Below are 26,133 nucleotides of genomic sequence, written 5' to 3'. Positions count from 1 at the left end.
AGTCCTGTTCAATGTATTTTATTGTCAAGAAGTTTGCTATCAAGTTGTCTCCTGTCATGAATTACTACACTATAAACTAATAGATTTTGCTTCAAGCATAAACCTCTAATGAATGATAATGGGAAAGCAATAGAAGCCAATACTCCAAACATTACAAAATATCTCTTACAAAAATATCTTGTATACTCTGCAGGGAAGTGGCTTAGAATCATAGAAAAATGCTTCCTCCAGCTTACCATGCACTGATGTGTTCTCCCTCAAAAGCAATGGCACCAAACCAAAAAACAGAAGTATCCGATACTCATTAAAATTCTCTACAGATTCTACTTAAGTATACTTTTGAAAAATATCAAATAAGAGCAGGTCTTGCACTTGTTTCTTCAGATGTAATGTGGTATCCTCCTTGTGATATTCCTTGCAGTAACAGTATCAGGCATTGATCCTACTTTTGTGAAAGCATATGGAAACTTGCACTACCACAGCAGTTGTGACAGTTTTAGATAATGATCCTGCTGCCCAAATACTACATAAAGATAAGAGCAAAGCTAAAACCTGGATCTGAACAAGGCAGAGATTTAGATTATTAAGTATTGGCAATACCATTACAAGTAAAGATGTAAGTTTCTCCAATAGTCCTGCTTGAGGTTTAAGTTTTCTAATAATTCAGAAATACTCACCCATCATCAGAGCCACTGCAGAGGATTCCTTCTCTGAGAGGAGACCACCGTACATGAAACACCTTTGCAGTATGTCCAGTAAAAACTTTCAGTGGTTGATCAGAGCTGGTTGCCAAGTAGTAAACACGAACATTTTTATCCTCACAACCAGTAGCTATCATATCTCTGCAAAACAAAAGCAGCAAAATCCTTGGTCACAGAGATGATGAATGCTTTTTTAAAATTAAGAAAAATATTATGTGCAATTAGAAATTTTTTTTAATAGCAAATTTTTGCTCCTCCATCTCTTCAAGATGTAGCTATGAATAATCCAGTAAAAAAAACTAAATCAGAAAAAACCTGATAAAGATCCATTAGTTGCCATGGGGAATGTATTTGCACTCGTCTGACTATGCACCCAATACACAACTATTATTAAATTGAATTACTGTATTTATTTTTTTTTTACAAAAAGCTCTCGAGTCATTATTAGGAATTATCTACAAAATTTACAATAATCACAATGTATTTAGTTGTCTGCTACATTTTCACCTTAGTAGTCATTACAAGGACACCAATCTACACCCCCCTTTCCTGGTATTGAATGTCTGCTTTTTGTCTGCTTTTTTCCCCCCCATTATATATTCAGCTAAGTAATTTTTTTTTTCTCTGATCAACATAAAACAATCCTCCTTTGAAAGTTAAGAAAGTTCATGGTGGTCAATGAAATATACTACTGGGAAGAGAGAGCTGCTATAGGTATATCCTACTTTGGAAGAGATAATTTCAGTGTTCACTATCACAGTGAATACCACATTCTAGCTAACTTTGTGTTACTTTACTGGTAATCAATTAAAATACTAAATATTGTCAATTTTTTGCATTACTTTTTACTTACTTGTTGTTTTGACTCCAATCACAGCCAAACACTGCAGCTGGATGTTTGTACTTGTGAAGAACATTGCCATCAATGGTTCGAATAATACTGAAAACAGTTATAATGTGATATTACAAGGAAAAATACATTCTGGGTAGTCTGTCCAAAATTAAGTTTTATTCTGTGCAAATAAACCAGAGAGCAAAAAGATATACACAAAGAATAGGAGAAACAGCCACCAAAAATATCAGCCCCTCAATTACAACATTTAACTGGATGTTGATTGTACATCTAACTTGACTTCAGTATCTATGTTTCTTCAGAGGGGCTTTAAAAATGTTCACTGTGGTACATCTTTCTTATATCCTCATAGTCCAGAATCAAAGTTGTAGTCATGGCTTTAAGGCACAAATAGATCTTTATGAATTAAAAGGAAGTTGATGGTTTTCTAGAATTTCTGCCCATTATGTTCAAGCTGGAATGACACAGGTAGCAGAGGAAACAAATGAAGACGGATTTTTGAAATGTACTGAAACAAAATATATGCAAAATTGCTTTCAATGGACATTTATGCATTTTTAGAAATGAGGTATTATACTCCTGTGATAGTGCACTTGTAGTTATTTCCTTCTGAAACAGTACTTTTTAGTCGTTGAAACAAAAAAAAACAAAAAAAAAATTAAAATTAAGACAAGTAAAGTTGGATGGCTTTTGAAAAGTGTCCTCTAGAGATAAGAAATCTAGAAGGATATTCCTGTCCAAATAAAAATCAGTATTTAGTTTCATTATCAGCGTGTCTTAGACACTATTCCTTTTGAAAACATTTCCTTTATTTTTTTTCTTAAAATCATAAAAAACATACCCTAACAAGTACAGAAGAGTAATATAATTTTTGTTCAGTAAGAAAAGTTTTAAAATTAATTACTGAGAGTACTGTCAAAATTTATTTTAACACTTGAGAAGTGCATTTATCAATTTTTTTTCTTCCAATAACACTCACCAAAATCCATCACTGCTGCAGGTTGCTATTCTTTTGGAATCTTTATGACTCCAGGCAATGCAGAAGATTCCATTCTTTCCATGCTTCAAAAAATGCAAAATACCTATCAATAAGAAATAATTCACCCCTTTTTCTCTCATCTGTTGACTCATCTTTTTTACTTTATTCTCCTGTGGGCTTCAGCCCTTTTCTTCCAGTACAGTATACTGTACAAAACCACATTATAATGAGTACCTGATGTTTGAGAGTCCAAGTTCAAAACATTGGGACTATGGAGATAAGTATTAAAACTGCTATAGCCTCCAGGATCTAAGAGACAAAACCTGAAGAATGAGGAATCCATAACTATATAAACCTGAAGCTTAAATAAACAACACTGTGGACAATCAAGAGGGACCTTTGGGCCTTGGGATGACTGCTCATGGGATGTGAAGCACAAGTTGTGTTCTCTTTTGTCCTGCCAGTTGCAGGAAATGATGTGGCAAGAAACAGGAAGATCATGCAGATGAACAACTGGACTTGATGCTGGTGTTACCAGCACAGTTTTGGGAGTTTTGATCACGGGTCAGTTTATACAACACCAAGCCTGCTGGCAACAAATGGGGTCCAGTTGTCTCCAAAGAGAAAAAGGATTGTAGCTCAGGAGCGCTCACTGCGAGAGTTTTAAACTAGTTTGGAAAGAGACCAGGGCCAGGCTTGCCAGAGAGAATGTGTAGGGATGGAGAGAACAATAGGAACCACTCTAGTAGCATTAGGAGGCTTAAGAGGCAGTACCTGGAGCAAGCACAAGCAGCCAAAGACATAATCACTAGACAGGACTATGGGGCATCCCTTTGCACCTCCACTGGGATGTGGAGAGAATCAAATACTTCTATTAGGTGCCTCTACCCCAACACATGCAGTATGGGGAACAAACTGGATGAACTAGAGATCTGTGTGCAGCCTTTGACTGCACTGTGGTTACAGAGACACAGTGGGATAACTGTCATTACTGGAATGTTGCCAAAAAAGGCTACACAATGTTTAGGAAAGACAGGCCAGGAAGTCACATGGGTGGAATTTCCCTCTGGGTGAGGCAACACTTAGGATGTATCAAGCTCTGTCTTGAGGTGGATGATGGGCAAGTCGAAAGCTTATGGTTTGCATAAAAGACTGTTGTAGGTGTTTTCTATAGGCTGCCTAATAGGTAAAAAGAAGTGGATGAAGCCTTCTACAGCCAGCTAGAAGCACCCCAAAGTCACAGGCACTAGTTCTTGCGGGGCACTTTATCTACCCTCACATCTGCTGGAGAATCAACACAGTGAAGCACAAACAGTCCAAGAGGTTCCTGGAAAATGACAACTTCCTGTCACAGGTAGTGTATGATTCCACAAGGAATCATGTGCTGCTTGAATCTTATACTAACAAACAGGGAAAGCCTTGTGGGAGATGTGAAGGTTGGGGGCAATCTTGGCTATAGTGACCATTGAGACTGTGGAGTTCAGTATCAGGCAAGGTGGAAGCAGGGCAGCAAGTTAGATACAATCATGGACTTCAGCAGAGCTACCTTTAGTCCCTTCAGGGATTTTCTTTGAACAGTTCCATGGAAACACACCTTGCAAGGAAAAAGGGTCAAAGAGAAACAGTTGATATTCAAGGATCACTTCCTTCAGGCTCAACAACAATGCACCCCGATGAGCAAGAAATTGGGGAAAGGGGGCAAGAGATCTTCATGGATGACCAAGGAACTTTTGTCATTACTTAAGTGCATGTAGGAAAAGCACAGGATATAGAAGCAGGGTCAGGCCACTTGGAATTAGTACAGAGAGGTTGGCAGAATAAGTAGAAATGAGATAAGGAAGACAAAGGCTCATCTGGAATTAAATCTGGCCAAGGGTGTCAAGGACAACAAGTAGTGCTTCTTCAACTCCATTAATAACAAAAGGAAAACCAAGGATAATGTAGGCCCATTAATAAATGGAGGGGGGACTCTGGTAGCAGAGGATGAAGAAAAGGCAGAGTTATTGAACACTTCTTTACAACAGTCTTCACTGACAGAACCAGCTCTCAGGAATCTCTGACTCAAGGGACCAGCACAGAAGAATGCTGGAAGGAAGACTTTCCCTTAATCAAGATGATCTTGGTTAGAGAACACACAGACAAATTTGACATCCAGAGGTCCATGGGCCCTGACAGGATGCATCCACAAATGCTGGAAGAGTACCACCACAGTGAGGCTGCCCATGGTCATCTTTGAAAGACTGTGGCAATCAGGAGAGGTGTCTGAGGTGAGGACTGTAAGAAAGCAAATGTCACTCCAGTCTTCAAAAAGAAAGAAGACCCAGGGAACTAATAGCCAATTAGCCTCACCTCAATGGATGATGAGGGGAGAGCAGTGCATATTGCCCACCTTGACTTCAGCAAGAATTTCAACACTGTCACAAAGTCCTCATAGTCAAACTCAGGAAGTGTGGACTGAGTGAGTGGAGAGTGAGGTGGATTGAGGACTAGCTGAACAGCAGATCCCAGAGGGTTGTAATCAGTGGCACAGGGTCTAGTTGGAGGCCTGTCACCAGTGGTGGCCCTCAAGATTCAATATCGGTCCCCGAATTGTTTAGCTTGCTCATCAATGACTTGATGAAGGGGGAGATGCTTCCTCAGCAAGTTGAGTGATGACACAAAGCTGGGAGGAGTGGCCAATACCCCAGAGTGCTGTGTAGCCCTTCAGAGGGACCTTGGCAGGTTGGAGAGATGGGCAGAGAGGAACCAGCTGAAATTCAGCAAAGGCAAATGCAGGGTCCAGACCTTCTCCACAGAGCTGCTTTCCAGTGTATTAGCCCCAGCCTGTGCTGATACATGAGTTTATTCTTTCTCTGTGGAGAAGGTCTTGGGAGTTCTGGTGGACACCAAGCTGTCCATGAGCCAGCAGTGTGACCTTGTGGCCAAGAGGCCAATGGTGTCCTGGGATGCATTAGGAAGAGCATTCAGCAGGGCAACAGAGGTGATCCTACTCTTCTACTCTGCCCTGGTGAGGAATAACTGGAGTATTGTGCCCAGTTTTGTCCTCCTCAGTACAAGAGAGATATGGAACTTGTGCAGAGAGTCCAATAGGAGTCAACAAAAATTATTTTTCTTACAAGAAAAGACTGAGAGAGCTGGGCCTATTCAGTCTTGAGAAGTCACAACTGAGAGGTGATCATCAATGTCTGTCAGTATCTGATGGGAGTGTGCCAAGAGGATGGAGCCAGGCTCTGCTCAGTGGTGCCAAGCAAGAGGCAATGGGCAGAAACTCATGCACAGGAAGTTCCAAATGAATATGAAAAAGAACTTCTGTATTGTATAAGTGACCAAGCACTAGAACAGATTGTCCTGAGAGGCTGGGGAGTCTCCCTCTCTGGAGATATTCCAGAACCATCTGGATGCAGTCCCATGCAAAGTAGTCTAGGATGACTATGCTTGAGCAGGGAGGTTGGACCAGATGACTCCCTGTTGTCCCTTCCAGTGTTAATCATTCAGTGATTCTGAATAAAGGTTAGTTATTTGTTGGAATAATGGAGTATATGGGCATGAAAAATTGTGATATGAGAAAACTTAATTGGGACGTGTATTAGGACCAGTATTACAGAAAAGTATTTAGTAGCACAAATGCTAATATCAGTATTAGAAGGCCAGAACTCCTGAAGGTAGGTATATTTGTTTTCTGCTTGTGCCTCTCCTCACTCCCCCACCTCTCTTCTTAAAGATCATTCCCTGTACATTGATGCAGATCTTATACTTAAATGATTATGTCTGTATAATCTGAAGTTCACAGCTATACACGGGGAATACACAAAATAGTGTAAAATACTACAGCATAGTATTACACAACTCCTTCTGCCAATAAAAATTATGTTACTATTTCAGGACATAAAAATGCCTGGATAAATTTCAGGTAATACAAGGCAAGCCACTAAATGAGTCATACTGCTTAATGTGCTGCAAAATGAAGCTTTATTGATCTAGACATCAGGTACTGAAAGCTTTTTCTCGCCCTTATGTTTGAAAATACAGAAGACAGTTTTCATTTTGATGCTGAGTCTGTATGTCCATATATGTTTACACAGTTAAGGAATCAGCAATGCTTTTTCCAGGTATCCCTACAAGACCAATTTTAAGATAACGGAGTCCATCTGATGCTTCACCAGTCTCATATCACAAATCCAGTCTGAGGAAGTAAAAATACTTCTGCCACACATGTAAACTGGCATCAACATAACTCCATAGATTTTAATACTATAGCACCTTTTAAAAATATATGTACTTTGGCCATCTCTATTTATGGACACTAGAGGGAATGACTAACTTACATTTCATATAGACAAAAAAAGTAGTAATCTCATTTTACCTCACTGAATCTGGTTATCATTTTGCCTTTTCGAACATCCCAGATAAAGCCACCATTTCTGGATGTTCCACCCGCTATGCAGTTCAAATTTCCTTTAAAGAGAGATGTTTGTAAAATATTACAATAATTATAAAATCACAATATTGTTTGACAGCGGTTCTACTTTAAATTGAAGAAATGTAATATGAACATAAGACATCCATGGTACATGAACATGAGTTTTCCATAGTTTAAGGCCAGCATTTGCTACTAAGTCACAAACATCAATTTCCGTGAAAGCCTGACCTGTTTTTCTACATTCCTGCTTTGAGGAATGGACAAATAAAAATTGTATTCCCGTAAAAAGTGTCTTAATGCCTGCTAAAAGTCTTGCATGTAAGAAATTAATGATCATGATGCATATGACTCAAATTGAAAGAGAGGTAACCTTAGTGTTTCAAGCTTAAAGTTGTAGCAACTAGAGCATTTTCCTTTAGAGTTCCCTACATATAAAGGCAAATCATAAAAATTAGAGAGAACACCTCACAGTATTTTTTTTTCCTTTATCTTGCACCACTGCTGTACCTAAGACCATCAAGAATGTACCTGATTCTGTAACCACACTCTACAGGGTGGAAAATCTGAGTAAAAAACTCTACAGTGAGAACCAGAAAATTCAATTCAGGTCTAATCCAAAAGCCACCAAATTCTCCTCACCACAGTGACTCTCTATCCCAATATAGCTATGTTTTGCATTAAATAGCAGATTTATAGGAAAGTTTTGACTGTTCTTCTATTCCAAGCTTCAGAGGCAGAAAAGACAATCTGTGCAGGAGGAGTCTAGCAACGTAAATATATAAAATGGGAATAAACTCAGGTAGGAGGAGAATGATGGGGGAGAAAAAAGAAAAAGGAGCAATCACTTTTTTCAAAGGTCTGAGACCAAACAAATGGTGGCATGCATTAGATTATATATTAAGAACAAAGTACAAGGCAGATAGGAACTGTTTGGGAGTAAGATGCAAGAAGCACCAAAAGTTCTGGCTGGGAGGAACAGGAGCTTTTGGTCAGGGTGCTAAAGAACAAAGCTGAAGCATGTACTTCCAAATTACTTTGTTTTTCTTTACAAAACAAACAAACAAAAAAAAAACCAAAAACCAAAAGCAACAAACCCACACCCCACCTGCAACAAACATTCATTCAGTGTGAGATACAACTACAAATTGAATTTAAACTTCAAAATTAAATAACCAAGCATAAGCACTGTATTTCATATTGCTATGATTTCCATATAGCAAGACAAATTACTTGTGAAGAGAAATATAAGTTGCAAGAGACTCTCTGAAAATAAAAAGTGCAAATTTATTTCACATATGCAGACTACATTAAGCTTCCCACCACAATAACTTTCTTCTGTCAGCTATTATTTCTTAAGAGTTTAAAAGTGCAGGTGAGAACAGAGAGATGAATTATTTAGATCTTTTAAAAATACATCTGCTGTCCAATGAAATAAAACACAACGGGGAAGTAAACTTATTGTCAACTATTAACATCTATCAGAAGTGTATTTTCAGGTATACCAAAGAGGGTTACAGAACAACTTTGTAAACAAAATTTCCCAGTGAGTCCAGTGATTTGTCTAAGAAAAAGTAGATGCTTTGCAGAAAAGACACTTCCTATTCTAATAAGGTTAAAGCAGAGTTCTTCAGTGATTAGACTCCTACACAAAGAAAGAAGAAAAAGAGCTAAATGCATATATGTTCCACTATTTCAGCATAAAATATAATCTGAATTCCTTTAAATGCTGCTTCTCATGCAAAGCAAGACATTTTGTCACTTGTATAATACCATGTTAGAAATGTTCTGGAGTTGTTCCTCCCTCCATTCTGAGTATGAAATACTAGGAGCATTACTCAGAAGGGTAAGCTTCAACAAGGTCTGAAGCATTGAATTCTGCTGGTTTCACAGATAATTAAGTTTTGTTTAAAACTTAGAAGATACCTTTCTCTATAAAACTAATACTTTTATACGACAAATTCTGCAGTCAATGCTAATTCAAAGAACATTTAGATACACAGCAAAATATTCTTACCTGGAGCCCAAGAAATGGAATAAATAACCCCCTCATTACCAGGAGATGTATAAACTGCTGATAAAGTATTTATGTCCCAAACTTTTATTGTGCCATCAAATGAAGCTGTAGCAAGAATATCAGGGTTATCAGGTTTGAATTTGCAATCAAAGATGGTCTCAATATGTCCCTTAAATGAAACAAATATTTAATCCATTTTTATTACATTTGATTTTCTTCATAAGTCCAACTCTAGATCAAACTCTAAAATACATAGTATTTAATTTAATTGTCAGTCAAAATTAAAAGGCATAAAATAATTTGGACTATAACATGCTTTTTCATAGATTATTATTAAAAAAAAAAAAAAAAAATCTTTCCTAAAACCACAGGGTACACAATGCCAGGAACTTGTTAGCATTTTATGTTGGAACTGTGTTGCTAAAAATTGAATTAAAAAACAAAGCAAAAAAAAAAAAAAAAAAACTTAATTTTTTAACACAGGGACAGTTTTTCCCTTTTGGTAAAAAGTACCTGACTGAAAAAATAAAGCTCTATATGTTGAACATGTTCTATAAGTTGTCTAGTACCCCACTGAATATTCTGTGTTTCTACATACAGTCTATGCTCTATTGCAGTTTAAACATCAATCTATTGGAGTTTAATGTATCAACTGGTTGTTTTCCAAGACATGCATTTGTAGAATTTAAGTTGATAGATATATGAAACACAAGTATTCTTGTGTAAGAATTCTTTTTAAGCCTCAGTTGCTTTATAGGACCATACCCAATAAAAATGGAAAGAGAAAACCAACCAGCAGCCTCTATTCAAATGCATATGGGAGTACAGCTGAAAATTATTTGGGTTTTGTTTGTTTGGGGTTTTTTGTCAGTGAAAAGGGAACTTGGAAAGAGAAAAAGAAAAATATCCTCAAAAACCTCAATAATCTAAAGCCTGGTGAAGAAAAGGGTCATCTGATATATGTTAAACCTATTTCTGAATTTCAGCTTCACAGAAAATTTAATAATTCAGTCTTTGTAATGTTAAACTGAGTGCATTCACCATATGGCTCTCTGATTAGACTCAAACTTTTATTCTGAATTTCAGAAAACCCATCAGAGAAAATTTCTGAGAAGGCCATCAAACTAAAAATTCAGTTAAAAATAATAAAAAAAAAACCTAAAAACAAGTCTGTAAATCTTTATTTCAGGTTTAAAAAAAATTTGTCAGAATACTTCCAACAGAATTCAGTAATTTCCAATAAAAGATTACTTTAAACTTCAGAACTTCATTTTGTTTCCTAGAAATTTGGGCTCTTTTTAACAATAGAAACTGCTCTACAGTACTGCAAATATTTCATTCTCCAGTTTTTTGCTGTTAGAAGAAAGTGCATAAGCCAAATAAAATCTCTATTCAAAGACAGAGATGAACCATACCAAATCTCTAAGGAAATCCCACTTTTTGGCTCCCATGTCATAAAGCCCCACTCCACCATCCATGAAGCAACAGACGGTATGACCAGGAGGAAGAGAAAATGCTTGGTTTTGGGTTAAAGTTGGAGGAGGAACAGCCTCACTTGTTGAAGATGTATGTCGATTTTTAGTAGGATACTGTGATGAACATGCTTAATAATATAAAGCAAAAGACAAAGAGAGAAGATTATTTCTTATTAAAGTGTAATAAGTGAAATTATAAAGAGTAAAATGCTTGTATTCTAATGAGATTCAAAACAAAAGAAAAATGAGAATCCCTGTATGAAGCTTGGCCTAATAAAGAAGGACCTTATAAAGTACTTGATCCTTTATGTATTTGTCTAATCCACTAGCAGCAGAAGGTACTTTAATTAAGAAGTAAATAGCTGAGCAATGCTAAAGAGATTGACCTGGACTCATAAATAAGATTTTCTTAAGTTGCAGCCATCACAATGAAAAACAATCAAAATTTCACTTACACTTTTTTTTCGGAGGAGAACTTAGCACATGCAAGCCATGGAAACCAGTTTGCTTCAGTTTAAAATTATCTATAGGTGTTGTACGCGAAACATTCCAAACACATAACACACCAACCTGAGAATCTGAGGTTTAAGAAAACAAAACACAGAGGTATGTGGTTTGAGGACTGATTTATACAAAAAACAGCAGTGAATTAAACTTCAAGTCCTAAGAATAATTTTTAAGCAGGCACCATTAACTCCACAGAATCATAGAATAGTTAAGGCTGGAGGGAACCTCTGGAGATCATCTAGTGTAACATCCATGGCATCCTATTTATCCTCCATCATGGCCATATCACTATTAACAACAATCATTATTAACATTAGCTATTTAAACACAGATAAATTCTACCTCTCTTTTTATAAAATATTCTGCCAGTCTTAATTTCTTTATTCATTAGTTCAACCTGAGCCATAATGTCAATGGTGTAGAAAAGAGGCAGGAATTAGATCCTTTTCTTCTTTTAATTTTTTAAATCTTTGAAGTGACATCAATTAGTACAATGCATTTTTATTCCTATTCCCAAAGTAATTAATATATTTTTTGCTAAAGCATGCATGAGGAAAATATTATTTAGCATAAAAAATTGTAGAAAGTCATATATTTATGTAGCTAATATTTTTAAAACATGAAAATACTGCTAAGTGTAGTTTTATTATTTTCTGGCTTTGTGTTATGGTCTTTTTTATGTACAATTCATGTGTTCTTCTACTTGTAAAAATATTATGAAACAGAAAAATCAAACTTGTAAGACTCAGTCCTGTATTTGTTATCTTTGTATAAATCAGGATATAAAGCCTTACCTCCAGTTATAAACATTCCAGGTGCACTAGAAACCCAGGCTAAACACTGAACAGATGCTGCTGCACTGGGAAAACTAAAAGTTGTGATACAGGACAGAGATTCAGAATCAACTAGTCGAATACCATTATGTAAATTAGCAACAAGAAGGTAATCAGTTGACAAAGGGTCCCACTCCAGAGCTGTAACTGGATCCTCTTCCTCTGTTCCTTCAAGAGACTCTGGTCTTAAGACATGTTTCTGATTTTTAGAACCTTTAAAGTGCACAAGAAAACAGGTTATTTAAAAATTAAATCAAATACACAATTTCAATACAAGGTTGGCAAACATAATTTTTTCCTCTCTCCCCGAAATTTTCACTAGCCTGCTCTCTTGTCTGCAGCAGTGAAATTAATGAAGATATCTTGGCAATATTTGACTTACTGTATTACTTTTTCTATCAGATTCGACTTTATGTTTAATGCAGCAGAAAACAGAAACAGCTATCAGATTTATAAATATAATTTTATAGGAAAGGAAAGAATGTTAAATCATATATATTGTTCTAAGAATTTCTGTGAGTAAGGGTCTGCAGCACAGCATAAAATACAAGTCATTTGGTTGTAAGTAAATCTTCAAACCACAGCACATATAGGCAAAATAAAGGCAGTAAGAACCAGAAAAACACTGTGGCAGTAAAGGCTTATTCTGAAGAACTGCCTTTAGACTTTTTTTCTTCTTTAAAACTGTGTGTGCAGGTATAAAGTGTTTATAGATTCTGTAGCCAAAACAGACCATTAAGTATCTAGTCTGACACCCACAAAAAAGATGATGTTTCACTTGATGATCCATATTATTGAAACCCACATTTTTAATATCATATTTTAATATCATTTTTAATATCATATTTATCTCCCACTTTTTATTTTTCCAGAGAGATGAATCTCAGTTATATAAGACAGAGTACAGTCCAAATGAAATAGATCTGTATTTTTGAAGTTGTGATCTTATAACAAAAATAAAAAACAAACAACTGCTTTTCTAGAAATAAGGAAGTGACACCTTCCATTATTCATCTTCAATCTAATTTTCAGTTTTAGTACTGGTTCATAAACATTACATCCAAGGCAACTTTATAAAATCAGGTACCAGAAATGGGAGAAATAATTTAAGACTGCACAACAATTAACAGCATAAACCAATTTTTCAATTCCATTTTTTTTCACTCTTCTGAAGCATTGGGAATAACAGCAGAAGCATGATAATTGCTTTAATTTGACAAAAACTTGAGAACTCCCACTTTTTTTTAAACAATGTCCCCTGTTTACATTACATCTCTGTCACCTTTTTGTTTTACTGCAAATCAACACTGAAATGAAAAACAAGAACAGACAACAAAGCAGAATTGTCATTTTTCAGTTAGCTATACAAGAACTAAAAGCAAAAAGTCCTTGAGTGACTGAAGCCATCCATATTCAAACACTTCAGCCCCAAAAAAGCACAACCACCTGGTGGGAGAGTATAGGAGAGTATCTATATAGGAGTCATTCAGTTTTACCTGTGTTTCAAAAAAAGAGTCTAAAAGCAAACCTCATGAAAAACCTAACTGTTAAATTTTGTTTTCCTTTCAAAGAAGACATAAACAGTATGAATCATGTAACTGAGTCACAGGTCGTTTAAGTAAGCTGTGCTTATTTTGAGAACAAATGAAAGGGAAAATATTTGGCTCTATATGACTGCATTGAACCTCCCTAAGAATTGAGTATTAATCTTATATTCTTGCATATATTTTCTTTATGTATCTAATTATGTATCAGAACTAAATGTTCTGATACATTAATGCATAGTCTAGAATTAACAAGAAAGAAAATACAGCCATGGGAGAGAAAACTAAGTAGGTAACAACAATTAAAATAAACATTGTGTAGTCTGCTACTTATGCAGAAGATTTTCACCCAGCTGCATATAAACTTTTAAATTTTATTTCTTTGTTGGAAATGAAGAATCTTATGTATGCTGAGAACAGGAAACAACTTATATATTTTTTTAAATTTTAAAATTATTTTAATAAAGATGTGTAATATTACAATAGTAAAGAAAACTATCCTAAATACAGAGAAAGGCAGCATTCCTTTGATAATTTTATCTAAATTTTGAGTTGATGCAAATAGTTTTATCCCCAACAGTAATAATTTTCCTTAAATACGTTTTTTACAACAACTTGAATTGTGGTACATACAAAACTACCACTGCCTAGATTTTTTACCCTATATTCTATTTTCATTTGCAGAACATAATTCTGATATTCTAAATATTTTTCCTATTATTTCTGTTTTCATAATCAAATAATTTTAGACAGACTTCATGAAAAGTATCAGTCTGATAAATACTTAGATGTTATCATATTAAAATTGATTTCCTTTTCCCAACATCAATGCTAATTCAGTCAGCAAGAATAAAGGGAATCTATTCTCTGTGACATCCTGTGTGACAGCTTAGTAGAGTAAACTGAAGGAAAATAAATTTTGCATGGCTGTTGGAGAACAACTCTATGTAAAATTAACACATTATTTAAAGAACAGTTTTTCTCAGAAAGTTGAAAATCAATTTTTATTCAAGGAAGAAGCAGTCAGGAAAAAATTAATATAGTCAACCTAATACAGATATCTGTCTTTGAAGAAAACTATGAAAGCAAGTGAAATTTTACCTTCAAATGACCTTATCAACATGACACCTTCTTAGCAGAGAACTAGACTATTTACAAAGTATGCACAAATGTGTGTGGTGGATTTCAGGCAAAAAGAGATGAATATTTTCCCATCTATCCTTTGACAGTACAGAACCATGAAGATACTATTAAGTATGACATGAGACTCTACCTATAAAATTACAGAGGATTCTAGAATATGAAACAGAGGACTCCAGAACAAATGCAAAAGTAGGAAAATAAACAAGTCTTCAAGTCTTTCCATTCAGAAAAATACACTTGCAGGAAAATACAGTTCAGTAGAAGATCATGGCTGTTACAATTTGCAAAAAAAAAGTGTTTACTGCAGTTGTGAAAAAAATGCAGTCTTATTTTGGTCACAAAAGGCAGGAGACATAAAGAAAATGCTCTGAATTCTTTATGTAAGAAAACATATTTTTGTGATATGGAAAGAATAGGAATATTATGAATTAAGAACAAATATTTTGTATGTATATGTATCTACATTATGGAATCTAATTTTAAAAAGAAGAATTACATGCATATGGAGAAACTAGAGATACATATATAAAACTATTTTGTCATATGAGTTTTTACCTGGTTGAAAAATAGATAGGCTTCCATCAGTATGTCCAAATACGACCTTTCCTTTTTTCTTTGGATGCCATCTAAACAGACTGATATCTGACAAGAAACTATGTGCTTCTCTATGCACAGTTACCCCGCTGTCAGGTCCTGAGATAGTCCAAATGTACAGCGGACCTCTGTGGGACACAAATGCAACTGCATCACCTGCACTCCAGCACCAGCCAAGGGATGCAGGAATTCCTGAAACATACAGGTAAACCCTCTAAGAACCAGGACACAAAATTCAGTGTAGTATTCCTTGACCCAGTATCAGCAAATGTCTTGAAAAAACAGTAGAAATAATTTTTCTACATAGAAATTGCTAGACTGAAATTTAGAGAAGTGTGTGAACATCTTACAGTGTAAAAGTAAACTAGACTTCCAGAGGCAGGAAGTAAAATAATTTCCCAAATTACTTTTATGCTACTTTGATGGGCCGTATTTCATGATATCTATACTTCATCAGTGACAAAGAGAATCACACATTTGAAAGAGGATAAGCCTGATCCTGCAAACAATACTTTCATTCATTCAGAATTTCATTCACTACTATGTTTTGCTGTAAGTTATTTACTACTAAGATAGTAAAATACTGAGAATTTCAAAATGCGTATTTTAGCAAAATACAATGAAATTTAGAGATAAATCTAACAGAAGCAGATATTTGTGACAAAATTTGAAAGCTAGTTCCATAATAAAAGGGAACTCTCGATAGCTTTCTTCTGGATACACGACAGTTTTAATTCTGTTGTCTAATACCTAACTGTAGGCAGTTCCATTTAAGAATTTTGATCTTAATATCTCCAACCCTCATAATCCTCATAACTTAATAATGTGTGCCTAAAGGAATAAATGACAGTAAGACAAATTCCTCAAGCTGAAAACTTAAAACTGTATTTAGACATTTTTATATGGCAGTGTAAAAGGGACTAAAAGAGAAAGCAATAGAAGGTTCCAACATATTATCTTAATTTAGTTTCTTAAAATATGAAAATAGTAATAACATTTCTTCATGTGTAGTCGTTGGCTAAAGTAGATTTTTAAACAAGCTATGTATTGAAAAATAAGTATGAGCATTTCTATTTATGCATAAACTGATACAATATTTCTTTTGAAATAGATTAAATCACTGTGGAGTTTTCTTTTGCATGATATGCAAGATATAAAAGATTTCCAGAGGTATCCCTAAATGCTCTGAAGAGAACAGAGTAGGGAGTCCCAAAATAGCTTATTAGATCCTGAGATTCTAACTGTTCTTGGTTTGCACCCACTTTCCAATAATGAAAATGCAGGAGTCAAGGACACCTGATGAGATTGACTGTAAGAACAGAAATATAGGTACTGGTTTTGACTAAATGGCATAAAGCAGAACTGGGCACAGAAATGTAACTGTAACACAGATGCTTAACCCCCTAGACTTGTAATACAATCTCCTGCAGTTTCAAGGCCTGAGACAAGATTCAGGTAGACAAGGATTAGGGTATTTAAACAAAAGCTGTTTTTCAAATTCACTGATGATTTATACTTGAATCTGTTATGGCTACCTTTTATTTGCTTTTACTTAGCTAAAGTCATTGTGAAATTTATTATTTTAAAATTTAATTGTTTATTATGAAAATAATGTTGGCTTTAGGATTTTTTTCTCCCCTGCTCAACAAGAAATCACTAGCAGAGTTAATCCTTGAACTGGTTAAGTTCTTTAGAGAAAAAGAATAATGTCTTTCTTTACCAAATACAAAATGGTTGAAGGCAATTTACTCAAACACACTATCATTATATTCTAGAATGAACTGCAACAAATCTGACAAGAATATCGTCAAATTGTGTTAGGCAATTATTATTGTGTTAGGCAATTGTTAAAACTCCAACCTACCAACTATAGAGTTTACACTACATCAAGTATTTGTCATACCCATGGATAAAGTTGTATGGATAAAACAGATCTCCATGTCTAAAATACCTTTTGTATTGTCCAGCTTGGCCACAACTTTCTGTTCATTCACATTCCAAATGATCACTAAACTATCTGCACTGGCACTTGCAAACACGTCAGGGTTATGGGGACACCAAGATATGGCTGTGATAGTCTTCTTGTGCTCAGACATAATCGCATGGAGCTTGAATTCATTGTATCGGTGATCCAGCTAAACAAATAGTAAAATTCATTTTAGAAATACATTTTTTGTAAACTTACTTTATATACCTCTGGGTTGGAGAATAATTCATATAACAGTATTAGACTTATGGATTAATTTATAGTGTGTTTAACTATTGCCAGTACTTCACATCTCAATAAAATAAATTCTCATACATTTGACTTGGAAAGAAAGGTTGCCCAATATCCACCTATCAAAAAACAGTTTTATGTCTATCTTCCTGCCACTTATAAATCATTATATTTCATTTAGAAGTGTACTTAAAAAATGCTAAAATGCTTTATTTATAGGCATGGTAACAATCATTTAGTAATCTCCAAAGGGGTAAACAGGAAAGAATATAAAAATAAGATTGAAATCCTTCTCATTTTTTAAATTACTTAGACCAGTTAAAAACATATATTAAAAAAATGCTCAAACATGACACATTTTAATCCTACTACCTGTATAACTCTTAAAATTAAAGTAAGAACATCCTTTATTTCCTCACATATGTCTCAATCAGAAAATTTGGAAAATCCTGTATCACAGCATTTCTGGCTTTTAGTTAGGTGTTGATGTATAAAAACTGCAAACTTCAGAAGACCACAGTGCTGAGGTGCTTGGGCACCAAATTAAATAAAGGCGAGACACGGAATCCACAACTTTGAAATATTTTAAACCACTGTGCAAAAGACTCTTTTATACTACAGTTTCAAATGGAATTGTGGAATTACTTAATTTCTCCCTCAGAAGCCAGTCTTCTATCACTGAACTTCACTCATCTCAAATGTTTGCTGCACTGTCTTCTAAAAATAATTCTTGACACACACAACTTCAAGGGTATCTCAGCAGCAACCATACTTGCAAAAGCATTGCAGAAACATTTTTTGAAAGGATTCAAAGTGACATCAAAAACAATGTAAAAGTGTAACTAATCTGATAAACAAGAATAATCTTACCTGATAAATATAAACAGCAAGGGTAGCACAGTAGGCAAATCTGTCCCCACTAGCAGCACATATATCCTTGTTCCATGGCTGACATCCAGCAGCTAAAAGTCCTACTTGTTTCACATGTGACATTTTTGCCTTTAAAACAGAAATTCTAGACTAAATTAGACTGCATGACAGAATTTTAAAGAATAGAATAATACATTTTTGTTCCCATAAATAATTTATAAATGTCTACTTTAAAAATATAACTCGCCTGAGATACAAATGAATGTATCCAAAATAAATACAAGTAGATGTTCAGAGGTTTCAGTGCCACACAAGAAAGGGTGCCTAATACCATTCACAACAATCCAGTTGGAAGAAAAGGGGGGCAAGAGATCCCACCCATAAAAACTTGAATAGTTCTTGATTTATACTAGCAGAAACTGTTCATCATGTCCATTTTCTTCTGTGGTCTGGTTCAGTACTTTCTTTATTACAGTTTAATGCCTCTTCTGCTCTCCCATTTATCTCCCACTGACAGCCAGACAAAATAAACCATATACTAATAGTTTTAAGTAAAACTGACATGTAGAAAGGTCTTCAAACCACTTGCATAGAACAACTCTTTATCATATAATCCTCCTTATTATCATCCTTTCTGGAGAAGCTTTCTAAATTTTCTTAATAATTACTGTTTAACAAAAACATTGGAGGGAGCTGTGAAAAATCAAAAGCAAAGCTTAGGGTAACATTACTGAACAGCAAACAATGCTTTCTCTGTCCAGAACAAATCTCACAGTACTAGCTGTGCTCAGAGTGAGAAAACGGACTTCAACATAAAAATGCAAGAAATGCTTTGCTGGGCCAGACCAATAACTTACCTAGCCCCCATTTCATTCCAGATAATGTCAACACATTACCTAGTAACAGAATGTCTCAGGGTCACATTTATCTGTGGATAGATTAATGGACTGAGGGACATTAGGTGGAAAAATATTACATGGAATATGGAGGATGACATCTTTAGGTCAAAGAGCCAAGACTATAATCCTGAAACAGAAGGAGAGCTATGTTAAGTTTACCAAGTGTTGGGTACCATTTCAAGCTCCACAAAGGAAAGGGAATTAATGAGAAATGAGACTTCAAAAGCAATCAAGCATTTTGAGGGAGCAACTGTTGATGACGTACAAGGGTTGGTTACTCAATGCATTGCTGTGTAACGGTTTAGCACAGATATGTTGCTGTAGATCAGTCTTGGCCTACTTGATGTGAAATGTATAGACCGGGAAATATTCTTCTGGATGACAGTAGTATTAAGGCACATACAGAACAAACCTTACACAAGTATTGCAGTAGTGATCTACAGTAACCAAAGGAACCTATTGGTCACTATCAACTAAAAACTGGTTGCCAGTTTTGGTTATCAAAATTTTATTTTAATGCATTTATACTAGGGATAAAAAAAGTTGAATGATTAATTTTATTTTAAATTTTTCTCCTCTGTTTAGTGTATCTGCTTGGCAGGTAAACAGTAACGAATAATTATAGATAGCAAATTTCATAACATCATGTTTCTCTCACTTTGGAAAGTGTGAAAGAAAAAGAAAATAATTGAGAGTGATTTATTTTGGGGACTTCTTTAGCAGAAGATCAGGATCAGTTGAATGTTTGAGACTGATCATCTCAAAGATATCACTGACCCTAGCTAAAGTGCTTAAACATTCTGAGTGAGTACCAAACTACTGAAGGAAATGAAATGCTCACATGTAACCTTTGAAAATTTTGGTAAAAGAGACTGCAACAGCAGAACAGAAATATATAGAAAATCAAATTACAAGATATAGCTTTGTTGCAGACTAGGGCTTTGGCTATTAGACTTCCTTTCTGTCTGTCAATAATATTTAGTCTTCTGACTTCTGCAGCAAATTAGAGATTCCAGAGAGAACATTTCTATAAATTGCATGATCTTAGAGCTTCTTTGCAATCCATCTCATGTTCTAAATTATATGAGTTCCCCAGAGAGAAATTTATCTAATTATTTAAAGAATCAATATCATCAAGTGGCAAAAATAGCCTCCAAATTTCTAGTGTTCTTTTACTGTTCAGTAAAATTACAAATTCCAGAGGTCCCTTCTGTGCAATTAAAGTGTAAATCACATATGCAGAGAAATAATTTGATTTGGGGCATTCAGAACAGACATCTTCTAGTTCCCATGAAAAAATAACTGGCACCATTAACAACCTCTTTTACTGAAATTAAAGTCCTCCAGCTGATTAGATAACTATTTTAGAAAAGCACAGAACACCTGGAACTAGAAATTTTGCGTTCTGCTATTGACTCCAGAGAAAGCAATGGTTAAAACTCTAGGTGTGTCAGCAAACTGATAAGGAACTGAATAAAAAGCCATGGTGAAGGAGGATTAGCTGTAAAATATTAGATTATCATAGGTTTAGTTTGCAGGTTTACCACCTGAAAACCATCATGTGAGATTGATAAAAAGTCAACGACTATATAGAACCTAAGACTACACAAGCCTTTACTTCATAATAATAAAATATTTTTTCTCACTTTGTACAGATACTCTTTTTTACCTTTTCATATGGGAGCTAAGAATTCTTGATTTATGAAGTTTTAATCAGTAAGAAAATATGATTTAAGTCTTGTTTAATTTTCAGTTTGAGTACATGTAAAATTAATCATAAAGCTAAGATCTCTTACAGATGCTAAAACAGAATTCTACAGATTTTTCTTTCAGAGTAAAAACAGATTTGTCTTGTCAGATTCTGCGGTAATCTCTATAAAAATACTGCTAATAGATGAAATTTTTCAATTTTAGATGAAAAATGTTTCTTTGTAATATAGCATTATTTCACTGTGTTAAGAATTCATGCTTAATAAGTATTCTTAAACTTTTGATTAGATGCAGTGGCTACCTGCCACGACCTCAAGCAAATGAAATAAGCTGGCTAGCACTGCCTGTGTGAGGCCGGGTGGCGCCACCTGAGTGGACACTCCAGGGGTATGGTGTCTGCCACCCTGGTAGCGCTGAGTGCTGCGGCGTGGGTTACCCAGCTTTGGTAGCTTCACATGCTGAGAGGAGATGAAGAGACAAGAGAAGGACACTTGTTTGCAGGCCCAAAGAGCCTTTATTCCCCCAGGCGTGGTTGGAACAAAATGCTCCCTGGATGGATGCAGTGACAAAATGCCGGAGAACAAAGGCTGGCAACTGGTTAAGTAGGGGGTGGGCAGACAGAGGTGGAAACCTGGCTCGCCCAATGGGGACAAACGATAGAGAAACGACATAGATTATAACAACCAATGGTAACATAACAGAGGTGGGTACAGAGTCCTGGGACAAATAGAAAGGCTAAGGTGGGGTGATTGATACAGAACTTTCATGAAGAAGCTGGGGGTGGTTACAAGATTGACACTCAACAGGGAGTGACAAACCTTGACTGATGGAACCAAATAAGGAGAAAACAGGGAGAGGTAAGAAGACTGACAGGTAACTGTGGATCTGAGTGGTGGGAATTCTTGGGGTAAACAACTTGGAATAAACCACTGTGAGGGGAAAAATGGGGAAGTAGAAGGAACAAACCTAACTAACATTAATAAAACATCTGACTAAATAAAACCAACCCACAACAACTAGATTTTCCCAATTTAAGTATATATAAAAAAGTTACATATATAATATATTCTGAGCTTTATTACAGAAAAGAACTTGCATTTTATTTAGTAATATTTATTGTTTAAGACTTGTTATCATTTCCTGCTTCTTGTAATGATATACCATTTTACAAGAGGAAGCATTTGCCTTAAAATTCAGTATGATAGTATCTAGAAGAAGAAATGACAGTTCTGTGGAATACTGATGTGCTCTCTCATAGGTATCATGTCTTAAAGCAATTTCCTGCACATCATTTCAAACATCATAGATTTCTGTTATGCATAATTAACAGAGTAAGCAGAGTGTAAAAGAGAAAGATGTATTCATCAGAACAGCCTGAGTAAAATGACAAAAACATAGAAATGCAGCATAACTGAAAATATGCATGATTTCACACATGGTGCATTTTTATACAACGGATATTTTTAATACTTTGTAAAAAAGTATTTTATTTTGAAATAAAGGATGTACAAGTAATAATATTTGACTCTTAAGTATACAATGAAAAAAAACCCTGTGCATGTAAAAAACGTATACCATATTGGGAAAGCTAGCAGTGTGTGCTCACAGTTTCCAGGGAGATCAAGGAAAGAGGGAGGACAACAGAACACTTTCATTTCAATTGGCAGAAGTAGCAACATTCTAGGTCCTTCCGTGTTGCTTAATATAGAAAAAAACCCCCAACAACCAACCACAATAAACTGAAATTTGGTATATCATAAATATTGTTTAAAAATAACAACTGAATTGACTAGATACATACCATGGCTTTATATCAATAACTTAAAGATAAATGCCTAATAATCCCTACCTTAGTATAGGTATCATTTTTTGCAAAACACTTTAGAATTTCCATGTTCATTCCAATACCTTGCTGGTACCAAAAATGGAAAATATTGTTCTCATTGTAGAATGAAATCACTTTACCTGACATATGGAGGAACTAAACCTTGATGTTCACAGAATAATGCAGTTACTACAGGATGCAGGAGAAAAGACTGAGTGTTGTGTTGTTGTGTCACACCACACACAAAACTGCAGTGCCAGTAGCCTGGCAACTGCAGCTCTTTAACAGGCACCATTTTAATTTTAATGTAACTCCTTTTTCTCTGCTTCAGCTACTGAGTGTATTTCATTGCTCACTGTATTTCCCAATTGCACTATGATAACACTTGTAGAATAATAATAGCTCTTTAAACCCGTCACTTAACACTTTCATTATCAATACAGTGCTTTTATGTTATCAGTATCCATAAATGTTGAACCATCAAGCACAAGTAACACCAGATGCTCACATGTGCTTTGATTGTGGTCCATGTGGTATATGACCTATCCAAATATGCAATATGGCATGCATACGAAAGTGTAGTATATGGAGTAGCCTTATGTCAATCAATATGCTTCTGTGTATACAAAGTGTAGTTTCTTAACAGCTACAACAGTAAAGTGCTAGTGTCCTCTGCTTCTGTTCACTCTATTGTTGTTTTCCATCAGGTTTGTCTCTTTTCTTATGTGGAAAGCTTGCTGTCACTCCTGTATGTTTGACATATAAAACTGTTATATCTCATCCAGACTACTGTCCCAAGGTACCAATATTTTTGTCAGCAAATGAATGATAACATAATAATTAGTAAGATCTTCAGTGATATAAAGACATTATATCACATTATTTCTCCTTAAAAACATCGGGTGTATTTACCCATCTTTGCGAGAAAATCCATTGGAGATGAAAATGTCACCTGTGAACCACAGAGTTTCAAATTCTTTACCCTATCCAGTGGGACCAGTTAGAAGCACCAGATAATGGACAATCATTTTATCTTGCTAAAAGCATGAAAGTCTTCAAACTTATGAAGAAATGTTGGCATGTCTGCAAGACAGAGCAGAAAATGACTTCTGACTGACAATGTATGCCTCAACAACACTGAGACACATGTAAAACCACAAACATAATTAGCACTGGTGGTCTTCCAGTGGAGTTGGGAAACACCAAGCACATTATAGCCATGTTACGAAATGAAATGCTCATTAATTTTTCCTGACCCATGAAATAAGGGTAATTGGAAATACTCTGGTATATATGGAAATACTCTGGTATACGTATATAGCTTAAAAGCCAACAGATAACTTACAATATGAAAATTTTGACAAACAAACAAAAGTTCTTCTTACTTTGGAATACTTCAAAATGCTAACCAATTTGCAGTCTTGATGTGGCTTACTAAACTGCAGTTATTAATGCAGGTCTCTGAATAGTCTGAGACAACACACACTACTCAAGCAACTGCTTCTGGGCAAAAGATGAATGCAGTCTGCCTATACTGACAGTAGTGACAGCCACAATGTAGAACAATGTAGAATAATTATGTAGGTTTACACATGTACTTCTCTACACAAGTGAAGCCCTTCATACTTTCCAGGAGAATTCTACCAAGATAGTCTACTACTTATTAAAGTTCCAGGCTAGTTGCTGGCTTACCACTAAGCAGTATAGACAGTTTGCAAAAACTGGAAAAGTTTTTTCTAATTTTGTATACAATTCATGGCACACAGGCCATGTATAGATCCCAGATAATCAAAAGGCTAACCATAGTCAGGAAGAGGGTGCCTTGGGTTTGAATTTCAACAAGATTCCTCAAAAATATCTGAAGCTTTGGCTAGACTCTTGCAACCAGAATTTGCAGATGACGTTTCCTAACCTATGACAAGCTAGCAAGTGCTCAAGATGTGCATTCACTTATCCAAACACTGACCAGGAAAATAATACTCTGATTTAAAAGATTATTTGAAATTAACAAATGTTCTACTATGTTCACAGCCATTTTAAACCTCCTCAATAAACTTGGACCCAAATCACTACCAGAACTGATTTAACCACAGGATCTCTGGCTTCACAAGGGAAGAAGTTTTGGACCTTTCCTTAAAGCTTGAAACTTGAAATCACAGCCTGAGACTGTTTTTCAGAAACAAACACTCAAAATAAAACCCAAATATATTAATCCAAGACAGATACCCTGTTTAGAAAACATAAGACAATAACATTAAAAAAATTGTAACATAGTGAGTCTTACAAAGTAGTGATTTTGACTGTCTTGACTATACTATTTGTACATTTAACTAGAATACCCTTTATTGTGCCACCTTAACAAGATAATTTAAAGAGCCATACTAGCTATACGTTTCCCCAAGCATGGAGAAATGCTGATATTTCTAACAATAAATCACCAGCAATGTTAGACTACACACCTAATCAATATGAAACCATCTAGCAGTGATAACAAAGCCATTATCTGTGGAGTATTGCTTAATCATAGTTTGCAAATATTGTGTGCAATACAGAGATATGTATATAACCATGTCTGATCACAGTACGAAGCATCTAAGTTTGCATAAGATTCTGTTCGCATCTTCCAATCCAGAGCTACAACAATCACCAGAAGATTGCTTTTCTGCTGGCAAATTGCCAAGACTGTTCTGATTTCAGATAAAGTTACCTCTTGACACATCTCACATCTGAATCCCTGATGACAGCTATTAAAAGTTGATTCTACATCTGAAGTATCCATATAATGAATGACATGTAAGATGAGAACAGTGGAATAGTATTAATACCTGGCAGTTTTTTTATACTTATGAGCATATAGCTGGCATTATCAATTAATACACAATAATACAATGAAAGCAGCTGCTTTCACCAGCATCTCCTGCATTCTAATTCATTAGCTGACCATATACTCTGAAAACAAGAAAAAGAAATCACAGAAATATAAGGTACCATAAATGAGCTTAATACACTGAAAGAAATGTGACTTATATTCATTTCCCACCATAAATCTATGAAAGCAGCTGTAGACATGCAGATAATAAATGCTAAAAATAAATCCAAGTTATCCTGAAAATGTTGCTATAGTAACAACTCTTCCTCAGAAAAATGTTAATAAAAACATAAAGCTATACAAGATACAACTTGGAAATGACCCTAGGTGAATATAATCTCTCCCAAATATTTTTGTCTTACTCTATTACTAATTATAACTTTTTTTTTTTAGTTCATGCATAGTATATTAATTCCTTCTAATACAACAGAATGAAATGTTTGCTTTCCATCTCATTGCATATTAAAAAAGTTCTACTTTTTAAATTATGCAACCTAAGAAATGCAAGTAGGTGGTTGTCACACTTCCAGTACCTTTTAACCAGCTAGTAACATTAATTTTCAAAAAACTAATTTTGGATATGCTTTATTTATGATTCAAGACCTCACTAAAACTACTAAAAATCTCTTCCTATACCACTATAGAAATACTACTTTTGACACTATCAATAACATAATAA

At 35.1% G+C, this 26,133-nt stretch overlaps 1 protein-coding gene across 7 annotated transcripts in view; it reads right to left on the bottom strand.

Moving 5' to 3' along the window:
• WDR17 (WD repeat domain 17) overlaps positions 1-26,133 on the bottom strand; it is a 65,822-nt gene that overhangs the window by 27,304 nt on the left and 12,385 nt on the right. For all 7 annotated transcript variants that reach the window (XM_053974921.1, XM_053974922.1, XM_053974918.1 and 4 more), the window contains 11 exons: positions 18,152-18,280; positions 17,015-17,198; positions 15,025-15,255; positions 11,744-11,995; positions 10,898-11,020; positions 10,383-10,570; positions 8,968-9,136; positions 6,897-6,988; positions 2,534-2,616; positions 1,555-1,641; positions 678-842 (listed from right to left, as the gene is read on the bottom strand). In XM_053974921.1, coding sequence (XP_053830896.1) covers positions 678-842; positions 1,555-1,641; positions 2,534-2,616; positions 6,897-6,988; positions 8,968-9,136; positions 10,383-10,570; positions 10,898-11,020; positions 11,744-11,995; positions 15,025-15,255; positions 17,015-17,198; positions 18,152-18,274 — 1,697 coding nt within the window. In that variant the 5' untranslated portion in view covers positions 18,275-18,280. The remainder of the gene's footprint in view (positions 1-677; positions 843-1,554; positions 1,642-2,533; positions 2,617-6,896; positions 6,989-8,967; positions 9,137-10,382; positions 10,571-10,897; positions 11,021-11,743; positions 11,996-15,024; positions 15,256-17,014; positions 17,199-18,151; positions 18,281-26,133) is intronic.

This window comes from Vidua macroura, chromosome 4, assembly GCF_024509145.1.
Source record: "Vidua macroura isolate BioBank_ID:100142 chromosome 4, ASM2450914v1, whole genome shotgun sequence".
NCBI lineage: Eukaryota > Metazoa > Chordata > Aves > Passeriformes > Viduidae > Vidua > Vidua macroura.
The sequence above is the reverse complement of the archived record's forward strand: the minus strand, read 5'-3'. Positions and strand labels throughout refer to the sequence as shown.